General features: G+C 41.3%; 1 protein-coding gene across 1 annotated transcript; it reads left to right on the forward strand.

Annotated features, from left to right (window-relative positions):
- Positions 1–3,764: 3,764 nt before the first annotated feature.
- On the forward strand, positions 3,765–12,351 carry Cdx4 (caudal type homeo box 4). Its single transcript, NM_001106942.1, has 3 exons — positions 3,765–4,448; positions 10,328–10,473; positions 11,567–12,351. Exons 1-3 carry the CDS (start codon positions 3,935–3,937, stop codon positions 11,771–11,773), a joined length of 867 nt encoding a protein of 288 aa, NP_001100412.1. The 5' UTR covers positions 3,765–3,934; the 3' UTR covers positions 11,774–12,351.
- The last annotated feature ends 10,843 nt before the right edge of the window (positions 12,352–23,194 follow it).

Consider the following 23,194-nt stretch of genomic DNA (forward strand, 5'->3'; position numbering starts at 1 on the left):
GTAATAAAAGTAAATTTTAAAAGAGAGAGAATACAAAGTTGAGTGGGTAAGGAGGAGGTGGGAATGATCTAGGAAAAGAGGGAAGGGATGAATGTGATCAAAATGCACTGTATGAAATTCTATGTTTCTTCATAAATGAGAGCTGTCAAGAACGAAATGAACAAGTGTTATTGTGGTGGACTGGCAGGGGATCTTCCATCATCTATAATGAAGACAATGGTGCCATCAAGATCTTCATTTGAAAAATCCTGGGAGACCTCCATATCAAACCAGATACACTCAAACCAATAGGAGAAAATGTGGGGAAGAGTCTCAAACACATGGGCACTGGGGAAAATTTCCTGAACAGAACACCAAAAGCTTATGCTCTAAGATCAGGAATCAACAAATAGGACCTCATAAAATTGCAAAACTTCTGTAAGACAGAGGTCACTTTCATTAGGACAAAATGGCAACCAACAGATTGGGAAAAGATCTTTACCAATCCTACATCCAATAGAAAGCTAACATCCAACATATACAAAGAACTCAAGAAGTTAGACTCCAGAGAGACATATAACCCTATTAAAAATGGGGTACAGAGCTAAACAAAGAATTCTCAGCTGAGGAATATCGAATGGCTGAGAAGCACCTAAAGAAATGTTCAACATCTTTAGTCATAAGGGAAATGCAAATCAAAACAACGCTGAGATTCCACCTCACACCAGTCAGAATGGCTAAGATTAAAAAACTCAGGCGACAGCAGATGCTGGTGAGGATATGGAGAAAGAGGAACACTCCTCCATTATTGGTGGGATTGCAAACTGGTACAACCATTCTGGAAATCAATCTGGAGGTTCCTCAGAAAATTGGACATTGAACTACCTGAGGACCCAGCTATACCTCTCTTGGGCATATAACCAAAAGATGCCCCAACATAAAATAAAGATACAAGCTCCACTATGTTCATAGCAGCCTTATTTTTAATAGCTAGAAGCTGGAAAGACCCTAGATGCCCTTCAACAGAAGAATGGATACAGAAAACATGGTACATCTACACAATGGAGTACTACTCAGCTATCAAAAACAATGACTTCATGAAATTCATAGACAAATGGATTGAACTAGAAAATATCATCCTGAATGAGGTAACCCAATCACAGAAAAACATACTTTGTATGCACTCATTGATAAGTGGATATTAGCCCAAAAGCTCGAATTACCCAAGATGCAATCCACAGATCACAGGAAGCTCAAGAAGAAGGATGACCAAAATGCAGATGCTTCAGTCCTTCTTAAAAAGGGGGAAAATATTCATAGGAGGGAATAGGGAGGCAAGGTTTAGAGCAAAGACTGAAGGAATGGCCATTCAGAGCCTGCCCCACATGTGGCCCATATATATATAGCCACCAAAACTTGAGAAGATGGATGAAGCTAAGAAGTGCACGCTGAAAGGGACCGGATATAGATCTATCCTGAGAGAAATAGCCAGAACATGTCAAATTTAGAGGCAAATGCTAGCAGCAAACCACTGAACTGAGAACAGGACCCCAGTTGGAGGAATTAGAGAAAGGATTGAAAGAGCTGAAGGGGCTTGCAACCCCATAAGAACAACAATGCCAACCAACCAGAGCTTCCAGGCACTAAACGATTACCAAAGAGTACACACTGACTGACCCATGGCTCCAACTTCATATGTAGCAAAGGATGGCCTTGCTGGGAGCCAATGGAAGGAGAAGCCCTTGGTCCTGCCAAGATTGGACCCTCAGTGTAGGGGATTGTCGGGGGTGGTAAGGGAGTGCTTGGGGAGGGGAACACCCATATACAAGGGGAGGGGAGGGATTAGGGGGCTTATGGACAGGAAACAGGGAAAGGGAATGACATTTGAAATGTAAACAAAGGAATATCTAATGAGAGACAGACAGAGAGAGAGAGAGAGAGAGAGAGAGAGAGAGAGAGAGAGAGATCCTTGGAATTGCTCTGCTTAGTGTAAGCAAACTGCTCCTGGTAGGCATGGGAGAGATTTCTGCATTTGTATTGACAGTGCTTTCTGAAAGTTAGATGAATCATTTGCCACTTGGTTTAAAACTGTTTTCCCCAGGAATAACAATAGACTTCCCATGTACAAGAAGATCAATACAGACCTCAGCAGAATCTTGAAAAGTCCAGAGAGCCAAAGAGCCCTGCAAACATCAAACACAATGATTCATCAGACTCCTGAACAAAAATCCTCTAAGAACCTGAGAATATTATTGAACTACACCCACACACAAGGACCCTGCAATAGAACTCAGTCCTCACCAAGCCAGAGAAGACAAAGCCTGGGGGAAGAAAGTAGGGGCAGCAACAAAAGCAAATCGGATGGGAAGGGGGCTGTAAAGAAGAGGCTGAGAAGAAGAGGATGCAAAAGGGTGCAAAGAATGGGGTACAGAGAGGGGGTGCAGGGAAAGGCAGTACAGAGAGGGGTGCAGAGAAGGAATACAGAAATGGTGGTACATAGATAAGCAAGAGAAGGCGTGTAAGGAAGGGTCTGCAGAGAAAGAATACAGAGAACGCAGCTTAGAGCAGGGGCCCCAGGCCAAGAAAGGTGGAAAGGAAAGAAGGCTGCTGGTGTTAAGAAGTCTTTGCAGGAAAAACTGCAACTACCAATAACCTAGTAATTGAAAACAATAAACAACCAGGAAAAAAAGTCTACCAGAGGGAATGGCATATCTGAGCAGACTGCACAAAGTGTTAAAATCTGTAGTATGTCAGAAAGGTCAAATAATTGGTGACAACTTGTTTGAATAAAGACCTGATCAAGAATGTTATCAATAATGTATTCAATGAATGAGTGAATGTGTTCAGCAGTCAAGCTGGTTCCATGCTTCATCTTGTGAAGCCTGCTTTGTAATGTAGATTCAGCTGGAGCCTCTATCTTTAAACGGGTGTCCCGGATATAGGTGGTAGAGTGCTTACCTAGACCATACTTTTGGAATGGAATGGCAAGTCTGCCGTAGCTGCATGGATTTCAAACTACAAGAGTTCCTCCTGTCCTTCAGGGCATTGACTTTGAAGCAGAGAGATGTAAATTAATACATTAATATGAAGTTCAGAGAATGCACTATCCACTTGCTTCCTCTCCCCTTTTCATGGCCTATGTGCTTCTTATTCTCTAATGTATGCATAGTTGTTAGGCATCCAATTAACTCAGCCTCCCATCTAACTGGAATATAACTTTAAGAAACTAGGAATACATGTCAGTGCTGTTTCCCCGGTGCCTACAATTCCTGACACACTGTGGACACTGAATATACATTTGTGAAACAAATCTGCCTATAGAAACAAAGCCCTCTCCTTGAGGAGTGTGTGGGAGAAGGGAAAATCCTTTACAGTGGCATGATGGGCCAGTGCCAACTGGAAAATCCATACCAGGAGAGTATGAGCAGAGAGAGAGAGAGAAACCAGGACAGCAAGCTGGGCTCTGGAAAATCGTGAAAGGAAGACCTCAGTGAAAGGAAGCAAGACTGCGCATCTCAGTCTCATTTTGAAGAAGCCGATGAGAAATTTCTTGAGGAACAACCGCCTCCAAAAGCGCAAAAGTGCTGCTAAGAAAGCAGAAGAATCCCGGAAGCGGCACAGAGGGGCTGGGAGCTAGGGGAGAAGGTGCTTGGAGTGAACAAGTTCCCATAGACGTTAAATGGCCCTTCATTTGAATGCAAATGCTATGTAAAAGCTTGAAGCCCCTTGACGTCATCCCAGGCTTTCGTAGCCCTCCTATGGCCCACTACCAGTCACCTGGAAATTTAGGGTAGGATAGGAAGGTTGGAGTAGTCCGAGCCGCCCAGAGGAGCTGGCAGCACAGCGAGTGCTGACCCATTCATTGATAGCCTCTTGCATCTCAAACTCGGGTTGGCGCTAAGTTTACAGGGTCCTCAGGATGGCTTAGGGGGCAACTTCTTCTATCCAAGCCACCATGTATGGAAGCTGCCTTTTAGAAAAAGAAGCGGGAATGTACCCAGGCACTCTCAGGAACCCTGGAGGAGGCAGCACAGCCGGAGTGGGCACCTCTGGGGGCAGTGGTAGTCCTCTGCCTGCCTCCAACTTTACTGCAGCCCCAGTTTACCCACACTACATGGGGTATCCACATATGTCCAACATGGATCCTCACGGGCCTTCGCTGGGAGCCTGGAGCTCACCCTACAGTCCGCCCCGGGAAGACTGGAGTACATACCCTGGGCCGTCCAGCACAATGGGCACAGTGCCCATGAACGACATGACCTCGAGCTCCCCAGCTTTCGGCTCCCCAGACTACAGCACTCTGGGCCCCACTGGCGGTGCAGGCGGTGCAAGCAACGGCGGTAGCCTGCCAGACGCGGCCAGCGAGTCACTGGTTTCCATCGACTCAGGCACCTCTGGCGGCGCCACTTCTCCCAGCAGGAGCCGCCACAGCCCCTACGCGTGGATGCGCAAGACTGTGCAGGTGACCGGTGAGTAATCCATCGTTCCACTGTCTCTTCTCTTCTCTACTCTTGGTCCGCCTGCCCTCTTACTCTTCACTCTGCGTCCCGCAGAAGAGTTCAGCTAGGCAGCCCACGGGGCAACTGGCTGGCGGGATAAGTAATTTCCTCCTTTGTGCCTAGGTTCAAAGCTGGTTAAAAGCAGCGCTTGGAACTAAACCTTTCCTGGGGGTTTGTTGAGGTGGGCTTTTTTATTTGGTTATTTGGTTGTTTGGTTGATTAGGTTTGGTTCGGTTCGGTTTGGTTTGGTTTTTACCCTTCCCAGATAAGTCAAGGGAGTGAGGGCATGAACAGTGTTCCCGATGAACCACAAGGATCGGGATCCAATCCTGTCGTTGTCCGGAGGGAAAAACAGAAACACGTGTGATGAACGGGGTGAGAAGACAGTTAAGGTTGTCCCGGTGCTTGCCGGTTTTATGTCCAAATCGTCCCCTATCCTATTATGCAGCCTCGCTGAAAACTGGTGATGCTCAACTTAATAGGTGCTTAGCTGGCAAACGACGCCCCAGCCTATGAAGGCTTCCACGGCAAAACGGCCTCTTTACAAGACGCCCAAGGAAACTACAGCTTCCGTCGACCAAATTAGCACTGTCTTGAATAAAGCCTAACGCCTTTTTCCAATGTCCTACCCACTGAAGGAAGCGTTACAGCACTGAGCTGTCATTTCATAGGACACTATCCTTACACCCACCGTATTATTCACACCCCCCTCCAAGTGCCTAAAGCCCTCATCGCTAATTCAGCAGGTGGCCACAGATGCAGAAGCAGAATGCAAGTCTGCGACAGCGACAACACACAAGAAGCCATAAGGATCCCGTTTAAGGTCTAATGGCACTGACCAGCAAGCCCTGGTGGGCAGGCAACCGCTGGGGGGGTGTGCGGAGAGCTTCGAGGAAATGAGGACTCCACTATAATCTTGGACTAGGAGACGGTGACATGTTCGTTTTCAGCTGTGGTTGTTCTCCTAGCATTTTCTTATTCCAATACTTGATCCCTGTCATTAGAGAAAATTAGTGACATTTCCCTCTGGAGAGGCAATGATATTTCAATAGTATTTGTCCATGATGATATATACTCTTCACAACCCTTTGTTGTCCCTTCTCGCTCCTCCAAGAAGCAAAGGTGAAAGGGTTAGGGGGTACCATTTCCTACTGTTAGGAAACTTTTCAGCCACAAGGAGGATGTTCCAGGTCTAACTAGGGTACAGATCCCAAGTTAAAAGTAATCCTTAAGAACTTATATTAAAAAGAGGATATGGGTGAGTCATGTAACTTTAAAGACAAATGAGGCGAGGGTAGGGCATTCCTCCCCAGAGCTGTTCTTACATCTAATCTTCAGGGTAAAACTAACATCCATTCACCAAAACCTAAGAATAAGCAAAATACACATTTTTAAAAGGACATCAAAGAGCTACTGTCTAGGATTTTTCTTTGAAATACTGTGGGGAGGGGATGTCGCTAGCTTGGTTTTCAAAATGGAAAACTGTGAGGGAAAGAACACAGTAAGAAAATACGGTTGTGATGAATTGTCTTTGTGTTGCTGAGGGAAACATGACAGCTTTCTCTGTTTTGCTTTAAGAGGAAAGAGAGAGAGAGGGGGGGGGAGATCTCAGAGCCTCTTTGGGTAATTCTGATGCCAAGAGAAGTTGAGAAGGATCCCCATAGTCTGTGTGCCTTCATCTCTTCAGTGCTTAGGAGAAGTTTAAAACTGAGAATGATGTTACAGCTCCTTGGACTCTTGGCAACTTGTCCTATAGACAAAGTTTTACTAACATTGACATTTGTTTCATTTGAATTCCTCGTAAGTTAACACCACCCTTTTGCATGTTCTTGTAGGCTCAAGTTGCTATTTGTTGACAATTTGAGATGATGGTTGTGCATGAGAGCACCCCGCGCTACACACATAAGTGATGCTTTGCATAAGTTCTGGAGATTCTAGTCTCACTGAGTATCTTTCATAATACAGGGCCATAAACTTCACAAAAATAAATGCCATCACCCCGGGACACTCCGAATCAAAGTGTACCCCTTTATATGCTTAGCAAGGGAGCAGGTGTTAAACGTCTGTTAAGTGAATAGACAAGTTAGATCTTCCTAAGCTTTCTGTTCACCTTGTACCATCATTGCACATCAACCTATGGTTTAGGGCTGAGAGAGAAAAAAATCTATGGACAACAGACTGGACGTAGCTCTTCCCTGAATTAAGGCAATCCCATGAGAGCTTTTTTTTTTCCATTAATGAAGATAATTGAAACAGACTTAAGTTAAAATGTGTGTGTATGTGTGATATGTGTGAGTGTGTGTGTATGTGTGTGTTGCACTCCTTACAGCTATGATTTCTAAAGCAAGGAGATTGACATGTAGAATAAATCACTGCCTTCCAGATAATCTGATTTAAAAGGCTTTTATTTATTTTTATTTGGACATAGTTTTCTTTCTTTTTTCTTTTCTTTTTGGTTTTTTTTTTTTTTTTTTTTTGGTCCTTTGTGCAGCTCTGGCTGTCCTGGAACTAGCTCTGTAGACCAGGCTGGACTCGAACACACAGAGATCCACCTGTCTCTGCCTCTTGAGTGCTGTGTAGCTTTCTCAGTATTCTATTCCAAACACATGTCATTATATGCAATCTATCTTGTCCAAACATTTCTATCAAGATTAATATCTTCCAGCAGTCTCACAATTTAAATGCCAGTGTATGAGAACAAGCCATTTCCCACTGTTTTCTGTAGTAGAGAACTGTGGCCCTGTATGAATATTGGCCAGGCTGCATGCTAAGCAGAGCTGGAAACAGGCTTCCCTGTTTACAAAAGGAGAGGAAGTCATTTTGAGTGATTCTAATTAAGCCACTCACCACTAAGGAAATACTTTTAAAGCTGTATTCATAAACTGAATTGCTTAATAATCCTTGAAGCTTTTGCCATTGTCTTCCTTGGTTTTTCATGTTTTGTTGGACAATTTTTTTAAATGAGTTTGGATGTGATTTTTAGTTTTAAAGCAGTAAAGGATTGCCATTAGGGGAAAAGTCATCCCCGTGAACTGTCTGTGTAAGAAAACTGGCTGTCTCCCATCATTTTTCTCCATTGTCATCACCATTGTGATCCTGAGGCTTTGTACTGGTTCTTCTGCCTAATAGCACCTTGGCTGCTAGCCTCTCCATCAAACACTATTTCAACTATACTTATAGTGACAGTGTCATCTTATATAGTGAAATCACCTTATGAACTGTGCCCCCTGGGTGGTGGGAAGGACCACTGTGAACTATGAAGGTGATTGTTCAAATCTTTGTGGAAGAAGTAACAAAATTCTCATTTCACATGAGTGGAAGTAGCTCTTCAATAGACCTTTTTCTTAGACCTTTTTCCTAAATTAACTCACAATATCAGCTGAGAAGGAAATCCCCTGGTCTGAAAATGTCGTTGTCTCTGGAAAATAGAGGAAACTAAACAATAAGAACAAGTATTCCTCATGCTTTGCTGGTGTTTGGCTTTAGTTGTGGGAATATGGACTTTATGCTGTACCAGAAAGTGGCCAAATCCCTTCACTCACTTCAGGAGAACAGGGGGAAAGACATGGCTTCGAGAAGACAGCGCGAGACGAGATGGGTGCCAGGAAATTTCCATGTCTTTCTCTTTGTAAACTGTGCAAGTAGTATACTCTCCCTTGTCTTTGGGGTTTTCGTTCTTATCATCAGATTGGCCCTACAGATCCTTTTTAACACTTGTTCGGCTTTGATATGCATCTCCGCTCTTGTCACTGCCCCTTTCTTCGAAGGTTATATTGCCGGAAAGGGTGACCATTTTCATGGCAAATAAAGAGGCCTGGTCTTGACTTTATTGTCCTCAGAAGAAACTGCAAGAGGGGAATTTATGACCAATGGGGGTGGGGAAGGACCACAATGTTTCCAGAGTTCTTGAAGTCTGGTTATATTTACTGATTAATTGACTGAACCGAAGTCACAGACACACGCAAGTTGAATTTTAACCTCCCTGTTTCAAGTTAAAATTTAAACTCAGTCCCTTTTTTGATCAGGAAGGGTTTTAGGAACTAACTCCTCAAAGACATAATTTGATTCTAAAACTGAAGTCCTGAAAACAAATTAAACCTCAGGTTTTTGTTTTCATCCTTCATTATACATTCTGTCTTTGAAAGATGCCAAAAGCCTGACCCTTGGTTTTCTGTGTTTCTGCGGGAATCCAGAAATCTGGCTCAAAGTTTGGACCTTTGAGGAAAGTTAGTTGGCTGGGACTTAGGGCTCATCATTTCAAGGGAGGGAATTGCACTGAGTAGCCAGTTATCCAGCCATTTAGCGGAATCCTAAGGTAGATCTGTTTCAACATCCATGCCCCCTCCTCTTCCCGGAGATGAAAGGGTGTCTGACATTTGTTTAGGGCTTGTAAATTCCAAACCAATTGGTTGATGTTCCTGAATGTAAAGAGGGTTCAGGATGGGATCCATGCGATGTTGCTCCTTTGTTAGGCCTGGGCTGCATCTTAACACCTCAATGGAGTTTAGGGACCCACTTTAAAGAGGTCTTTGTCCTACAGGTCGGCCCCCCAAAACTTCACATCAAAAACAACCAAAGAAGATCAGAAGAACTTTCTAAAAGCCACAGAGAAAAAAAGCAAAATCCTAGAGGGGGTTAGAGAAACTGAAAGGAAAGGGAGACTTCCTAATCACCTTTGGAAAATTTGAAAGGAAGAATAAAACTCTATTTGAAGGCAAGCATGAGAAATTAACTAGATGTTGTAACACAAACCAAATGTTTGGATATCTTTTCAAAGCACGTGTAGTCCTCACTTCAGTCTGCTTAAGTCAACACACCCTCCTTTCCCCTATTCACTATTCACTTGGAAATAAAAAAAAAAAAAAAGCCTTAAGACTCCCACAGGAGAAATATTACTTTTTCTAATAAACATTAGGTGCTATTTTGAAACATAGTTTGCTAAGTAGCAATAAATATTTCTTTTCAAACTATACACATTCTTTCTAGGTAGTACACATAACTACAACATCAGGATTCCAGAATAGTTTACTGCATATGGGATTATACGTCCCAACAGGTTTAAACTGGGAATGAATCTAATATACTGAACCAAGAGTCAAAGGTTACATGCTTGGGTTTGCATGCCTAGGCTCACCAGCACAAATGCACTTACCTATACTTAACCTTAGGTTCTTTGTCCATACAATAACATTCTCTGCATAATTGAACAGAGTAGATAAGATAATGGGAAACAGTCGTGAAAGCATTGCATAAAATATAATTCATGAGGGCCAGGTGTGGTGGTGCACACCTTTAGTCCCAGTACTCAAGAGGCAGAGATGTGTGGATCTCTATGAGTTCAAGGGTAGCCTGGTCTACAGAGCAAATTCCAGGACAACCAGAACTATGCAAAGAAACCCTGTATCAAAACAACAGCAACAACAACACAGCAAGGTGTGAGTCATAGTGCCTGTTGCCATTATTGTTAACTCAGTTGTTATACGTGGATGGGGATGTAATGAAAACTGTGGGTTGAGTGTTTAAGTATTTTGATTGTTTTGGTATAACAGTAGGTCAATGGTAAAGTAGCTGTAATTTGACTGATTATTTCAGGAAAATATTAAAAGGGTTTTTGTTTCATATATATGATAGAATGGTGGATATTTATATCCACACCCACCTAGGTATAGATAACATGGCCACTTATGATAATGCATTTATGAAGAAATAGACATGACGTATTTGGTTTTAAAATGCAGTCCCTTTATATTTCAAAGTAGTAAATGAAAGTTAGAAGGGTAATTGGTTCCCTCAAACCAAACAATCTCCAGAAGAGAAGAATAAAATGAAATGTCATGCTTCTCCAACAGGGAAAACCAGGACAAAAGAAAAGTATCGTGTGGTCTACACGGATCATCAAAGGCTGGAGCTGGAAAAGGAATTTCACTGCAATAGATACATTACCATCCGGAGGAAGTCAGAGCTGGCAGTTAACCTGGGCCTTTCTGAGAGACAGGTATTACCAAGCACTCCCACATATCACTTCAATTGCCTGGGGTTTGTAGAAAATAGCAAAAGAGAAGCAGATGCTTTTCTAGGAGCTCCTAAGCCCATACTCACCCTGTATTGTTTCATTGGCCAGAGGGTTTATTAACTATTGAATGGGTATGTGGACCTGGGAGTAAGAGAGCAAGCAAAGAGGTGCAAAGAAATTAGAAGTCCAATAGAATTCATCAATCAGGTCAAACTTTGATCTGGTCCCTCAAGTAGTACTAACAAGTGTGAGAAGTGGAAATTTCACAACTATGGCTGCTGTCTGCTTCCTATCAGTCAAACTACAAGAGGTACTGCACACCAGTGCAGTTCCATGGATGGAGCTTTTCTGTCATTCAAAATAGGAAATGTAATCTTCTCTAATCTGTATGATGTTATGATGCCTGCCTTGAATCTAGCTTATTGTAAACATTCAATGAAGATCAAGTTACAGCAAAGGTCAGCAGTCTCCACTCATTCAGACTTGGCAATTACATGAGCACCTGGTGATGTTTCCCTAAGTCTAGGAGTGATGCTGGAATCATAGAAGTCTAGAAATGTAAAATCCATTGATGTGTTGCCTTATCTCAAGCAGTTTGCATTCCAACCACATATAGGCACATTAAGACCACTCTCGTGTGGATTTCCAACAAGAAATAGATGGTATTTCATGACCCTGTTCACCTAGTTCTGGGTGTTAACTTTTTAATATAAGGAACTGTCTCTTAATGACCAACTGTAATCACTGTTGCTATTTGAATCCTTCTCTTTCATCAGCAGTCCTCGGCGTCATTATATAATTATTTCTACTTGTGTAATAGAGGATGCAAGTGACTTGGAATATATAGAGCTCTGCCTTCAGAGTCAGTAGTCCTAGGTTTGATGACTTCAGTCTCACTTCTTACAAAGCGCCTGCCCTCGCTGAGCCACAGTGTTTTAGAACCTGTAAAAGGGGTATAGTTCACAAAGTCACCCTGAGGCTCAAATGAAGTGATGTGTGTGAAGGAGCCTTGTAAGACCCACACTAGCCACTTAGGGTATTGTCCCCACTAAGTATAAAGCATTTTGTTTTTCAGGTGAAAATCTGGTTTCAGAATCGCAGAGCCAAGGAGAGGAAGATGATCAAAAAGAAAATCTCCCAGTTTGAGAACAGTGGAGGTTCCGTGCAAAGTGACTCTGGCTCCATCAGCCCCGGAGAACTGCCTAATGCTTTCTTCACCACTCCATCTGCTGTCCGTGGGTTTCAGCCAATTGAGATACAGCAGGTCATAATTTCTGAATGAAACGGGAGCAGAGAAACCAACGCATCCTTCCTGTTACAGTGTCTCTTTGGCCTCTAAGATAACAGCAGGGCAGTTGAGATCGGATATACTTCCTTATAAGGCACAATTCCAAACAAGTAGACACACCATGAGTTGGAGATATTTCAGAAGACTCTAATATTAAGAAAAATCTTATTTCATGCTGTCAAATGGGCACTGGGCAGAAAGCTGTGCGATACGTTTTTCTACTTAAAGTCTAGATTCAAGAGCCCTTGAAACTTTGTTTACAATTTCAGAAACTCATTTGTTCCTATGCTCTTGTGTTTGTTATTTGATTCTGAGTATCTTCCTGGTCTTTTTAGGGGATAGGAGTAAGGTAAGCATACATTTCTCTATCTGGAGACATTGTTTGGAGGGAGTAATTAAAAAACCACCAGTCTTTTTAACAAGCTAACTGTGTAAAACAGCATCAAGAAGTGATTACGAATCTATTGGTTAATTACATGAAGATCACTTTTCCCTTTGAATAATACTCACTTACCATCAATTACCTGGTCATAGAATTTAGAAGATTTATTTCAAATCGTGTCAAAACAATGAAATCAGACTAGAACAATAAAGGCTGGGTTAACTGAGTTGCTGGCGAGGCAGATATTCAACATACAGAACAGACTCCCCTGCATTCTCAAAGAAAGTAGCTCACCACTTGTAAGCACACAATCCGGGCAAGCACACAATCCGGGCAAGCAAAGGTGCGGTAGTGAGCAGGGTGGCCTGGAGATTTTGTGTTGGCACGATGTGCTGTTCATACATCGAAATGGCCCAAGATTAAGTCTCCCTTTAAAGACAAAGTGTCACAATTACCTGCTGGGGGGTTGAAAATAAGAACTGTGTCTTCCCATCCCTTAAGGAACTGTCAGAAAAGGGGTTTATAGCTCCGTGGTTCCTACTGAGGATACATCCATTTGTGCTGAAAGATGAAAGGAAAAAAAAAAAACTTCCACTTCTGACCTGACCTCTTGGAAGCATATTCCTTCCAACACATTTATAAGGAAGGTACCAATTACCCACTTTACTGATGAGCAAAATGAGGTGTGAGCATCGTGTCATTTTCCAAAGACGGAAAATAAGACAATTATGAATGCTGATGAGGACCTCTGCTTACAGATGTACTATTGATTATCTGCAATAGTAAGTCCAAGCTCATTCCTAATACAGAACAGACACGCCTTTGGCACATTTACATGGAAGCTACCCTTCCTTGCTGTAAAGCTAGTGATGTTTCTCCGTTTCTCTAGACTGAAAAGCCTGGATTGTTTTCTTAATAGCATATTAAAGGCATTTTCTCTCAAAAAAATGTTTGTTATTTCTCTGGGTGCTGAGAAAAAGATCCATCCCCCTACTTTTATGGCTATATTATAGTGGTATATACTGGAGGCCTGTAGACAGAAGAAAGATAACACCAGAGCTCAAAGGTTGCACTCTAAGTAAGCATCAATAAGGAAGGGGGAAGGTAGGAGCAAGGCAGAAATGGAAACTCAACAAATGGCCACCAGGGTTCAGTCAGGTAAATGAGGAATTAAGGAGGGGTTGTTTTTCTTCTCATCACGTTTCCAATTTATGCGTACTATTTTTCCCATCAAGTAACGTGCGCACAACAGAACAGTCTTCGCAACGTATTCAGTGTTCTAGTCTTCAAATACTTTACTGAACACGCCTGATCCTATCTTAGAGTTTGTGTGCAACTACAAGGGAAGATCATAGGGAGGTCCTGGCTTATCTCCAGATACAGGAGGAAGTAAGGCCCAAGGGAAGTTTTCCACTGTTGGCTCAGATCCAGACAACTGGCCACTTTGTCTGTGTAAATGTTTGAGTGGAAACATTTTAAAGTTACCAAACCAAGTCAAGAAGAGAAGGGGAGCCGGTAAGAAAGGACTGGAAAGGAGGAATATATTGGAAGGTGGTATGAAGAACACTTCAGAGGTAGTGCAAAACATTGAGTATGTTTACACATATCAGAAAGCAGCAATTTATGTATTAAGAATGCGGCCAAGGGGCTGGAAACATGGCTCAATTCATAGAGTTATGCCCATCATGAAGCTGTAGGTCCAGTCTCCAGAGTTGCATAAATGGGGCATAGTAGCTCATACCTGTAATACCAGAACTCAAGATGTGGAGACTAGAAGATACTTGGCTATGTAATTAGTTTGAAGACAGCTTGGGTTATATGATACCCTGCCCACCTCACCCCACCCCCCAAAATGCTGCAAAATAATTGCAGCAAAGTGGTTACCACTCTGACAGCAAATGGGTGAGAAATCTTTAGGGAGTCTCATCTATAAAATATCCACATTCTATAAGTTAGGTTCCGTCCATCAAATAGGCATTTCTGACTCTCACATTCCTACTTGAATATGGTACTGAAGAGAGACACAAATAATTGACAATCACTGAGTATCTCGTATAAAGGTACTAGGTTTGAATAGCTGCAGACCTGAGTATATGATCATTAAATCCTCTGAAAGGCAGTGCAGAACAAAGAAGTCCCATGCTGTGTATCTGTCATCCAGGGAAAAATTGTGAATTGATATTGAAGGTACGTAGTGGAACGCTATTCAAAGGAAATAGTGAACTGAGGAATAAGAGATCAGTTTCTAGTTTTACCTGGTTCTGTAACTGAAGAGCTATGTGATTTTTAGTTAAGTCATTTCACCAATAAGAGACTGTTATGTCATTAGTTTGTTTCTTAAGTGTTTGGATTGCCCTTTAAAGGTTCATTCTAGTTTTAACCCTCTTAACGTGTTTTGGAAGGCCCCATATGCTTTCATCCATTTCTAAAATTCACGGAAAATCTCTGTCTCTGTCTGTCTGTCTCTGTCTGTCTGTCTGTCTCTCTGTCTTTGTCTGTCTGTCTCTCTGTGTCTGTCTGTCTGTGTCTGTCTGTCTGTCTCTCTGTGTCTGTCTGTCTGTCTCTGTCTGTCTGTCTGTCTCTCTGTGTCTGTCTGTCTGTCTCTGTCTGTCTGTCTCTCTCTCTCTCAGGTCTCATCTTTTCAGATCCAGTGTCATCCTCATCTGTAAAATATGGATTTTGAGTTTAATTTCTCTGATCTCTGAAACTCTGGTCTGCAGCTACCTAATTAAAACCCAAATGCTATTGGAAGAAACGGACACTTAAACTGCCAGTCATTTCTCTAATCCCTTTTGAACCAGAAAGACTTTAAAAAGGCTTTCTCTTCCTGGACCACAGGAAATGTCCCTGAGCAGGAGGGAACTCCAGGAGGTGAGAGATAATTGCTACAAAACAATAAACTCAAATTACATAGACTGTTGAAGCTCTTTGCCTTTATTGTATCTAAGCAAACATTTCAGATAACTCCACAAGTCAGTTCTCTGCAAGAGAAAGTGTCTATCACCTCTTCTTCCAAGACAACCTTGCCTGACACTGGGCTAGCCTGACAGAGGAGTTTAGAAAAATGGTACAATGGGTTTGGTAACTTAGCTCAGTGGTAGAGCACTTGCCTAACAAGTGAGACGTTCTGGATTCATTCTTCAGCTCCAGAAAGGAGAGACAGACAGAGACAGAGAAGGAGACACACACACACACACACACACACACACACACACACACAGGGGAGAGAGAGAGACAGAGAGAGAAAGAGAGAGACAGAGAGAGAGACAGAGAGAGACAGAGAGAGAGAGACAGAGAGAGAGAGAGAGAGACAGAGAGAGAGAGAGAGAGAGAGAGAGATCATCCCTGGTATGCAACACACGTTTCTGGATTTGTACAAACATGTAGTGCACATGCATACACTCAGGCACACAGATAAAATAAATACTATAAAACAGTATTAAATAAATAGCAGCCGCTACAGTTACTGCAAGGAACACAAGTAATGCCTGAACAGGGGTGAAAACCTGATCTCCAATATTCTGAGCATTCAATCTTCAATAAAAATAACCGATTGTAAAACTATCAGTGGTGTATAGCACATACTTCACAGAAGGAAGTGCTGGGTACTGTGCCTGAGGAAACACAGACATAAAGCATGCTGAATAAAGACTTCAAGCCCATTGTCATAAATGTGCTTTGATGTTAGGGAAGCATATAAAAATATCTAAAAGAAAGATGGGAAAGTGATATGTGGACAAATAGAAAACAAAAAATAAAAATAAAGAAAGCATATTTTGACTGTGCATGTAGCTCAGCTGGTAGAGTGTTAGCCTAGCATGCACATGACCCTGGTTTTGATCTCCAACACTATATAGAACCAGGCATAATGGTTCATACCTGTAATCTCCCCACTCAGGTTGATAAAGACAGAAGGATCAGGACTTTGAGGTCATCCTCAGCTACAGGAAAGTTTGAAGCCTGAGCTACATGGGATCCTTTCTCAAAACCAAACACACACATTTACTGGACGATTTTTTTTTTTTTGCAGTTCTGAATTCTAATCCAGATGATACAGTGCTAGGTAAATGCTCTCCCACTAAACCACACCCCCAGCAAGCCTTTCTTTTTCTCAGTTAGAGACAGGATTTCACTGTGTAGGCTTCCAGTCTTCAAGCCTTGGCCTCCCAAACAGTTGTCATTGCATGCATGTGCTTCAAAGCCTGGCTAAGAAGGTTTCAGTACTAAATTTGAAGTGACAGAAAAGGGAATCAGTGACCTTAAAACTAGATTAGTGGAATTCTGTAGTCTGAGCTGGACATGGTGCTTTAATCCCAGTATCAAGAGGCAGAGGTAAGTGGATCTCTGGGAATTTGAGCCCAGCCTGGTCTACAGAGAGAGTTCCTGAACAACCAGAGCTCATACACAGAGAAACTCTGTCTCCAAAAACAAAAACAAAAAAAAACAAAAAAACAAAAAAAGATGTAGTCTGAGCAGCAGAAAGGAGGAAGAAAAATAACCTGAACAGAATCTAAGACTCTTATAACACATCACAAATTACAAAAGGAGAGAAGGAAGAAAGTTAAATAGAAAGAACCTTGAAGACATGATGAGAGAAGTCAGCCTTAATATGAGGGGAGGTGCCTAGTCTTGCTACAGCTTGATGTCATGTTTGGTTGATATCCAGGGGAGGCCTGCCCTTTTCTCAATATAGAGAGAGGAGGAATGGAGGGGTGGGCAGAGGAAAGGTAGGGGGCGGGACTGGGAGGAGATATGGGAGAGGGAAGCTGCAGTTGGAATGTGAAAAAAACAGTAACAAAAAAAGAGAAAAATTGTAACAGAAGAGGTAAGAATGGTAATTTGCACCCAGCCCAAGGAAGGTGAGGGTTCAAGGATCAAGAGGTGATGTAAGACCATCAGGAGTCCAAGGACAACCTTGGCTGTATAGTGAGTTCAAGGCCAGTCTGGGTTACATGCAACCCTGTTAGGAGGAGGAGGAGGAGGAGGAGGAGGAGGAGGAGGAGGAGGAGGAGGAGGAAGAGGAGGAGGAGGAGGAGGAGGAGGAGGAGAGTAAGAGGAAGAGGAAGAGGAAGAGGAAAGAGGAGGAGACAAAGAGGAGGAAAGGGAAGGGAAGGAAGGAAGGAAGGAAAAAAGGAAGGAAGAAAGGGGGAGAGAGAGAGAAATAAAGAAAATTAGGACAGGAACTAGTTTAGAAGAAGAAAGGAGTCTATAGGAGTGGGAGGGGAAATAAGAGAGGGTAAATATGATCCTAGTATATGATATGCATGTACAAACTTGTTGAAAATAAAATTTAAAAAGCAAATAAAACAAGGGAAGAGTCCTGGAAAAAACAGAACTTGAAGAGTGCTGAAGAGCTAAACATGGCTTGTTGATGATTAGGACTTGATTACCAGGCAGAAAAAGCTCCTTTGTCTTTCTGCCTGAGGGACTATGGACTCCATTCAAAAGATGACATAAATTATGAGAAATCTAAGGGAAACTGTTCACAAGGAATATGCTATTAATGAAGTTGTGGCAGGTACAGAATATTTTAATGTACTACTTGGTATTCAGACACTTTATATAAGTGATAAAAATTATATAATATACAGATCGATCATCCATTCTGATATGTCCACATCTTGTGCATGGAGTTCATCTACTAAAATTATCTATAAAAATCAATGTTGGCTTATAAACCTCTGGAAGAAAAGAGCTTTTCTTAACTACTGAAATCCTGCTTCTGATGTGGCTTCTCGTCTTTAGCCCTAGAAAGCTATGCAAAAGGGCCAATGTTCACTTACACTTGAATTTCTGACACACATTTTAGATCTTGGTCCTGTTTTACAATGATGAATGTTGAAAATGTTGATACATAACCAAATTGGTGCTTGTTTTCTTATTGATTATAACAGAGAAAAAAGTTGGAGCTCATTTGTCTTTCTTTTTTCATTTTAAAATTGTTACCTGTAAGCCTGGTATAAGCTTTCTCCCGAGAGGCTCAGCCAGAGCTTGGCCAATACAGATGCAAATGCATGCAGGCAACCGTCTGACGGAGCCACAGGGACCCCAATGGAGGAATTAGAAAAAGGACTGAAGGAGCTGAAGGGATTTGCAACCCCATAGGAAGAACAACAGTATCAACCAAACAGACCCCCATAGCTCACAGGGACTAAACCACCAACCAAATTACACATGGAGGGACCCATGGCTCCAGCCACATATGTAGCAGAGGATGGCCTTGTCAGGAATCAATGGGAGGAGGCCCTTGGTCCTGGGAAGGCCTATGCCCCAATGTAGGGAAATGCCAGGGCAGGGAGGCAGGAGGGAGTGGGTGAGTGAGGGAGCACCTTCATAGAGGCAGGATGAGGAGGAGGGGATAGGGGGTTTGTGGAGAGGAAACCGGGAAAGGGGATAACATTTGAAATGTAAATAAGTAACATAACCAATATTAAAAGCATATAAAATTGCTACCTGTACGGTTAGTCCTGAATGACCTAGACATATGCTGTAGAGCACTTTACTATCTAGTTGACAACACTATTTTTAAAGGATCATAATCCCATTCTGTGACACCACATGCATGTAATGTGTTAATGCCATGTGATGAAATGTTCCAGTTCTAGTCCCAGATGTTCAATTTAATGTAAAAACTGAGCACAAGCATCCATTTGACCTCCTTTTAAGAAACCATCCTTTTCTACTCATCTATACTGTTCTTTTGGTGTTTCTTTCCTTCATTCACATTGATGAAGAATAGGATCTTGGCTTGTGCATGACAGAAGTTGGAAAGGAAAAGTTAAATTTTCCTTGTTTCCAGATAACAACACCTTACAATCTTTCAGAAAACTCTAAAGACTCAGCCAGAAGCTGTCAGAGCTGATTAGTACAGTAAAATGACAGGACACAAAATCAATATGCAAAAATCAGTAATAAGTTGACATTCTAACAGAAATAATTGATGAAAGATTTCACAGAAACAATCCCATTTACAGTTGTGAACATACTTAGAAATAAGTTTAACCAAAGATATGTAGATCTGTGCGTTGAAAAATATAAAACACTAGTGAAAGTTTTTTTTTTAACATTATTTAGTTATTTATTTTGGAGCCATCTTGCTGGCCTGGAACTCACTATGTGGACCAGGTTGGCCTCAAATTTGTGCAGTCTTCATGACTCTGTCTTTCAAGTGCTGAGATTGTAGACATATACTATTATGCCAACATGATAAAAGAATGGAAAAATATTACACATTTATAGTCCAGGAGAGTTAATTTTCTTAAAACATTTTACTACCAAAAGCTATCTATAGGTTCAATACAATGCATATCAAACCATCATTGGCATTTTTCACAAAAATGGAAAAAAAACATAAATTTCATATAGCATCACAAAATACTATCCAGATAGTCAAAGTGAACTTGAACAAGAAGAACAAAGGTGGGCTGGAGAGATGGTTCAGTGATTAAGAGCGCTGGCTGCTCTTCAAGAGCACTGTGGTTTGGTTGCCAGCACACATGTGGTGGCTCACAACCTTCTGTAACTCCACTTTTTTGGGAATCTGGTGCCTTCTTCCAGCCTCCTCAGGTACCAGGCATGAACATGGTACACAGATATACATGTAAGCAAAAGACCCAAACATACACAAATTTAAAATAATAATAATAACAAAGTTGAAGGCATCATACCACCTTACTACAATAATCAATATACCTTATAATCCTTGAAAAATAAAAGACATATATAGACCCATGGAACAAAGTAGAGCCTAGAAAGAAATCTACACATTGATTACCAACTGATTGACTACTAGCTTTGCCAAAACTGCCAAGAACACACGGTGAGGAAAGGACATTTGCCTTCAATAGTTTTAGGGTCTCATATTTTTATATAAAAGTTAATTCAGAATGACTAAACGATGAAGATGTAAAGCCTCTAGTAATAATGATGATTTAAATGAAATATCCCCACAGGCTCAGCATTAGAATATTGGTCCCAGGTTGGTGGCACCAGTTGGGTAAGTTCAGGAGGAAGGCCTTGAGGGAGGAAGTATGTGCCTAAAGGTGGGTGTTAAGAGTTTAAAGATTTGCACTTTTTCAGTTCACTCTTTCTGCTTACTGCTTGTGGTTTGAGAAGTGAGCGTCCAGCTTCTGCTCCAACTGCCATGCCTATAGCCTACTGCCTCAGCTCCACATCATGGACTCTAACCCTCAGGAACCATAAAACTAAATTGAAACCTTTCTTCCAGAAGTTACCCTCAGCATGGTGCTTCATCACAGCAATAACAAAGTAGCTAGTGCAGTAACATGGAGAAAAACCAGTCTGAGTAATGACTTTGGGTCTACAACATGAAAAACATGGACAAGAAAAAAATGATTTCCACATCAAAGATAATAAATTTAAAAAAAATCAAGGATGAAGAGACAGCTCACAGAATGGGAGAAAATAATTGCAAATCACTCAAAAGAAAGAAAGAAAGAAAAAGACAAGACAGTAGAGTTTGCAATGGAATACTGTTCAACCAAGATAAAGAAGGAAATTATGCCATTTCTTGATAAGTTGTAAGAACTTGGAGGACATATTAATAATAAAAGACAAATATCACATCATTTCATTTATATGTGGGATCTAACAAAGCTGATCTCACAGATCTAGAGTAGAATAGTGTTTATCAAGTGTTTAAGAGTAAAGTGAGGAAATATTGGTCAAAGTTTCCGTTCAGTAGAACGCACAAATGAAGAGATCTATTGGAGAACAGTGACTGTAGTTAATGAGACACCGTATTCTTCAATAATGCAGCAAGTAGGTCTAAAAGCTCTTTATAAAACATAGCTGCATTGATGATTTTGGCTTAATGTTTCACTATTAATAGATAATTTATTAATTTATTTTATATGTATGGGTGTTTTGCCTGAATTTTGCTGTTAATGATGCCTACGGAGGCTTTGAAAGCCAAACTTACATTTTAAGTTTTAATTACTGTGCCTAAGAGATCCATGAAACAAAACAATCTGTAAACCCCTTGCCCAAGGACAGATACTTCCTGAAATACTGGAGGCTATTGTTTCATTTCCTTAAGCAAGGTTGTTTGACCCAACTACACAGATGTGTTTGATCTCATGTAGGTAGGAAGTACTTGGGCAGGAACTATGTCAGGATGATATGCTTGCCCCTAATTGGGTGTAGGTGGGAAACATGGTGGCCTTGTGGAGTTGCCTTTTTAAGTCTTTGCAAGATGCAACTCCTGGCCACTTTCTGGGAACCCAGGAATGGATCTGGCCAAAGTCCATCCTCCAAGCTGGTATTTAATTAAAGTATGCTTCAAATCCTGGCTGGTATTTAATTAAATCTTTCTTCAAATTTGGCTCAAAGATTGTGATAGTTAATCGGGTGGTAGTTAATCCAGTAGTGGTTAATCTGCCTTTAATCCCAGCATTTAGGAGGTAGAGGCAGGCCAATCTCTTTTAGTTGGAGGCCCCTGTGGTCTACAGAGAAAGTTCTAGGACAGCCAAGGCTACACAGAGAAACTCTGTATTGAAAAAAAAACAAAAAACATAAAACAAAACCAACACTAATAAAACACAATCCAATTTATTTAGATAAATTATGTGTGGATCACAAGAAAAGTAGATGATTTTGGAGAATTCAAGATAAATATCATTTTCATGCTCATACTTTTACAAAAAATAATTAATGTTGCTTTTATTTTCCACAAAAATGTGGTCTTTGAGGGGTCTGTCTTTTTTTTTTTCATATAAAGCAACTAAAGTATTTACCTTAAAGGTCCTTTTATTACTTTGGTATTACCTCACTAAACTCTGAGCCAATAAACTTAGCTGTTTTAAATATACTCTGGGCTAAACTTAGCAATGCATACCTTTAATTTCAGCACTCAGGTGGCAAAGCCAGACAGATTTCTATGCGTTGGACACTAGTCTAATATACATATATGCATACTTCCAGGCCAGCCAGAGTTCCAAAGTAAGACCTTATCTCCAGTGTGTGTGTGTGTGTGTGTGTGTGTGTGTGTGTGTGTGTGTGTGTGTGTGTAGTCTTTACTTTTCCTTGATATATCTGTTTTCTCATGTCCCCATGCATATATATGTATGCAAGAAGCAATCACAGTTACTTTTTTGTTTTTGTTTTTCTTTTGTTTTAGAGACAGGGTTTCTCTATGTACTCCTGGTTGTCTTGTAACTCATTCTGTAGACCAGGCTGGCCTGGAACTCACAGAGATCCACCTGCCTCTGTCTCCGGGAGTGCTGGGATTAAAGGCATGAGCTACCACTCCTTGGCTATGGTTTCAATCTTTCTTTTTTTTTTTTAAGGATTTATTCATTTATTATATATAAGTACACTGTAGCTGTCTTCAGATACACCAGAAGAGGGCATCAGATCCCTTTACAGATGGTTGTGAACCACCATGTGGTTGCTGGGAATTGAACTCAGGATCTCTAGAAGAGTAGTCGGGTGCTCTTAACCGCTGAGCCATCTCTCGAGCCCGGTTTCAAACTTTCTAAACAATAAGCTCTTCAAGGACTTTTTTAGTCACCTGTTTATATTTAGTCTAGTCATGATGCCAAGTAAGTCTTACAAAATGCATGTTGAATGAAAATAAGCTCATTAAGATCCCACCTTTTAGAAAATGAAGGTAATAAGTTAGTGTTTAAGTCATATTTCTGGCACCAAAAAGAAACCAGGACTCCACAGAGAAATCCTGTCTTGAAAAACAAACAAACAAACAAACAAACAAACAAAAACAAAAACAAAAAAAAGTCACTGTGATTGCTTATTTTGTTTTGTTTTTTGAGACAGGGTTTTTTGTGTGTACCTCTGGCTGTCTTGGGACTTTGAACTCAGAGATATCCCCTGTCTCTGTCTCCTGAGTGCAGGGATTAAAGGCTCAAGCCACCATCACCTGGAAAATGTATGTTGTTAATGCTGTGGGATCACCGAGAAAGGCCAGCTCATAACAGAAGAAGGAAAGGATAATCACAGAGAATTCACGGTGTAGACCACCAAGTAGAAAGAATATTAGGATCAACAATAGGTAG

This window comes from Rattus norvegicus, chromosome X, assembly GCF_036323735.1.
Source record: "Rattus norvegicus strain BN/NHsdMcwi chromosome X, GRCr8, whole genome shotgun sequence".
NCBI lineage: Eukaryota > Metazoa > Chordata > Mammalia > Rodentia > Muridae > Rattus > Rattus norvegicus.

What these genes read in the sequence shown, in the direction of transcription:
- Cdx4 (NM_001106942.1), top strand. Translation starts at nt 3,935, where the DNA reads ATGTATGGAAGCTGCCTTTTAGAAAAAGAAGCGGGAATGTACCCAGGC. An exon ending in CAAGACTGTGCAGGTGACCG is followed by an intron (nt 4,449 to 10,327) that starts GTGAGTAATCCA and finishes CTTCTCCAACAG; the next exon opens with GGAAAACCAGGACAAAAGAA. An exon ending in TGGGCCTTTCTGAGAGACAG is followed by an intron (nt 10,474 to 11,566) that starts GTATTACCAAGC and finishes TTTGTTTTTCAG; the next exon opens with GTGAAAATCTGGTTTCAGAA.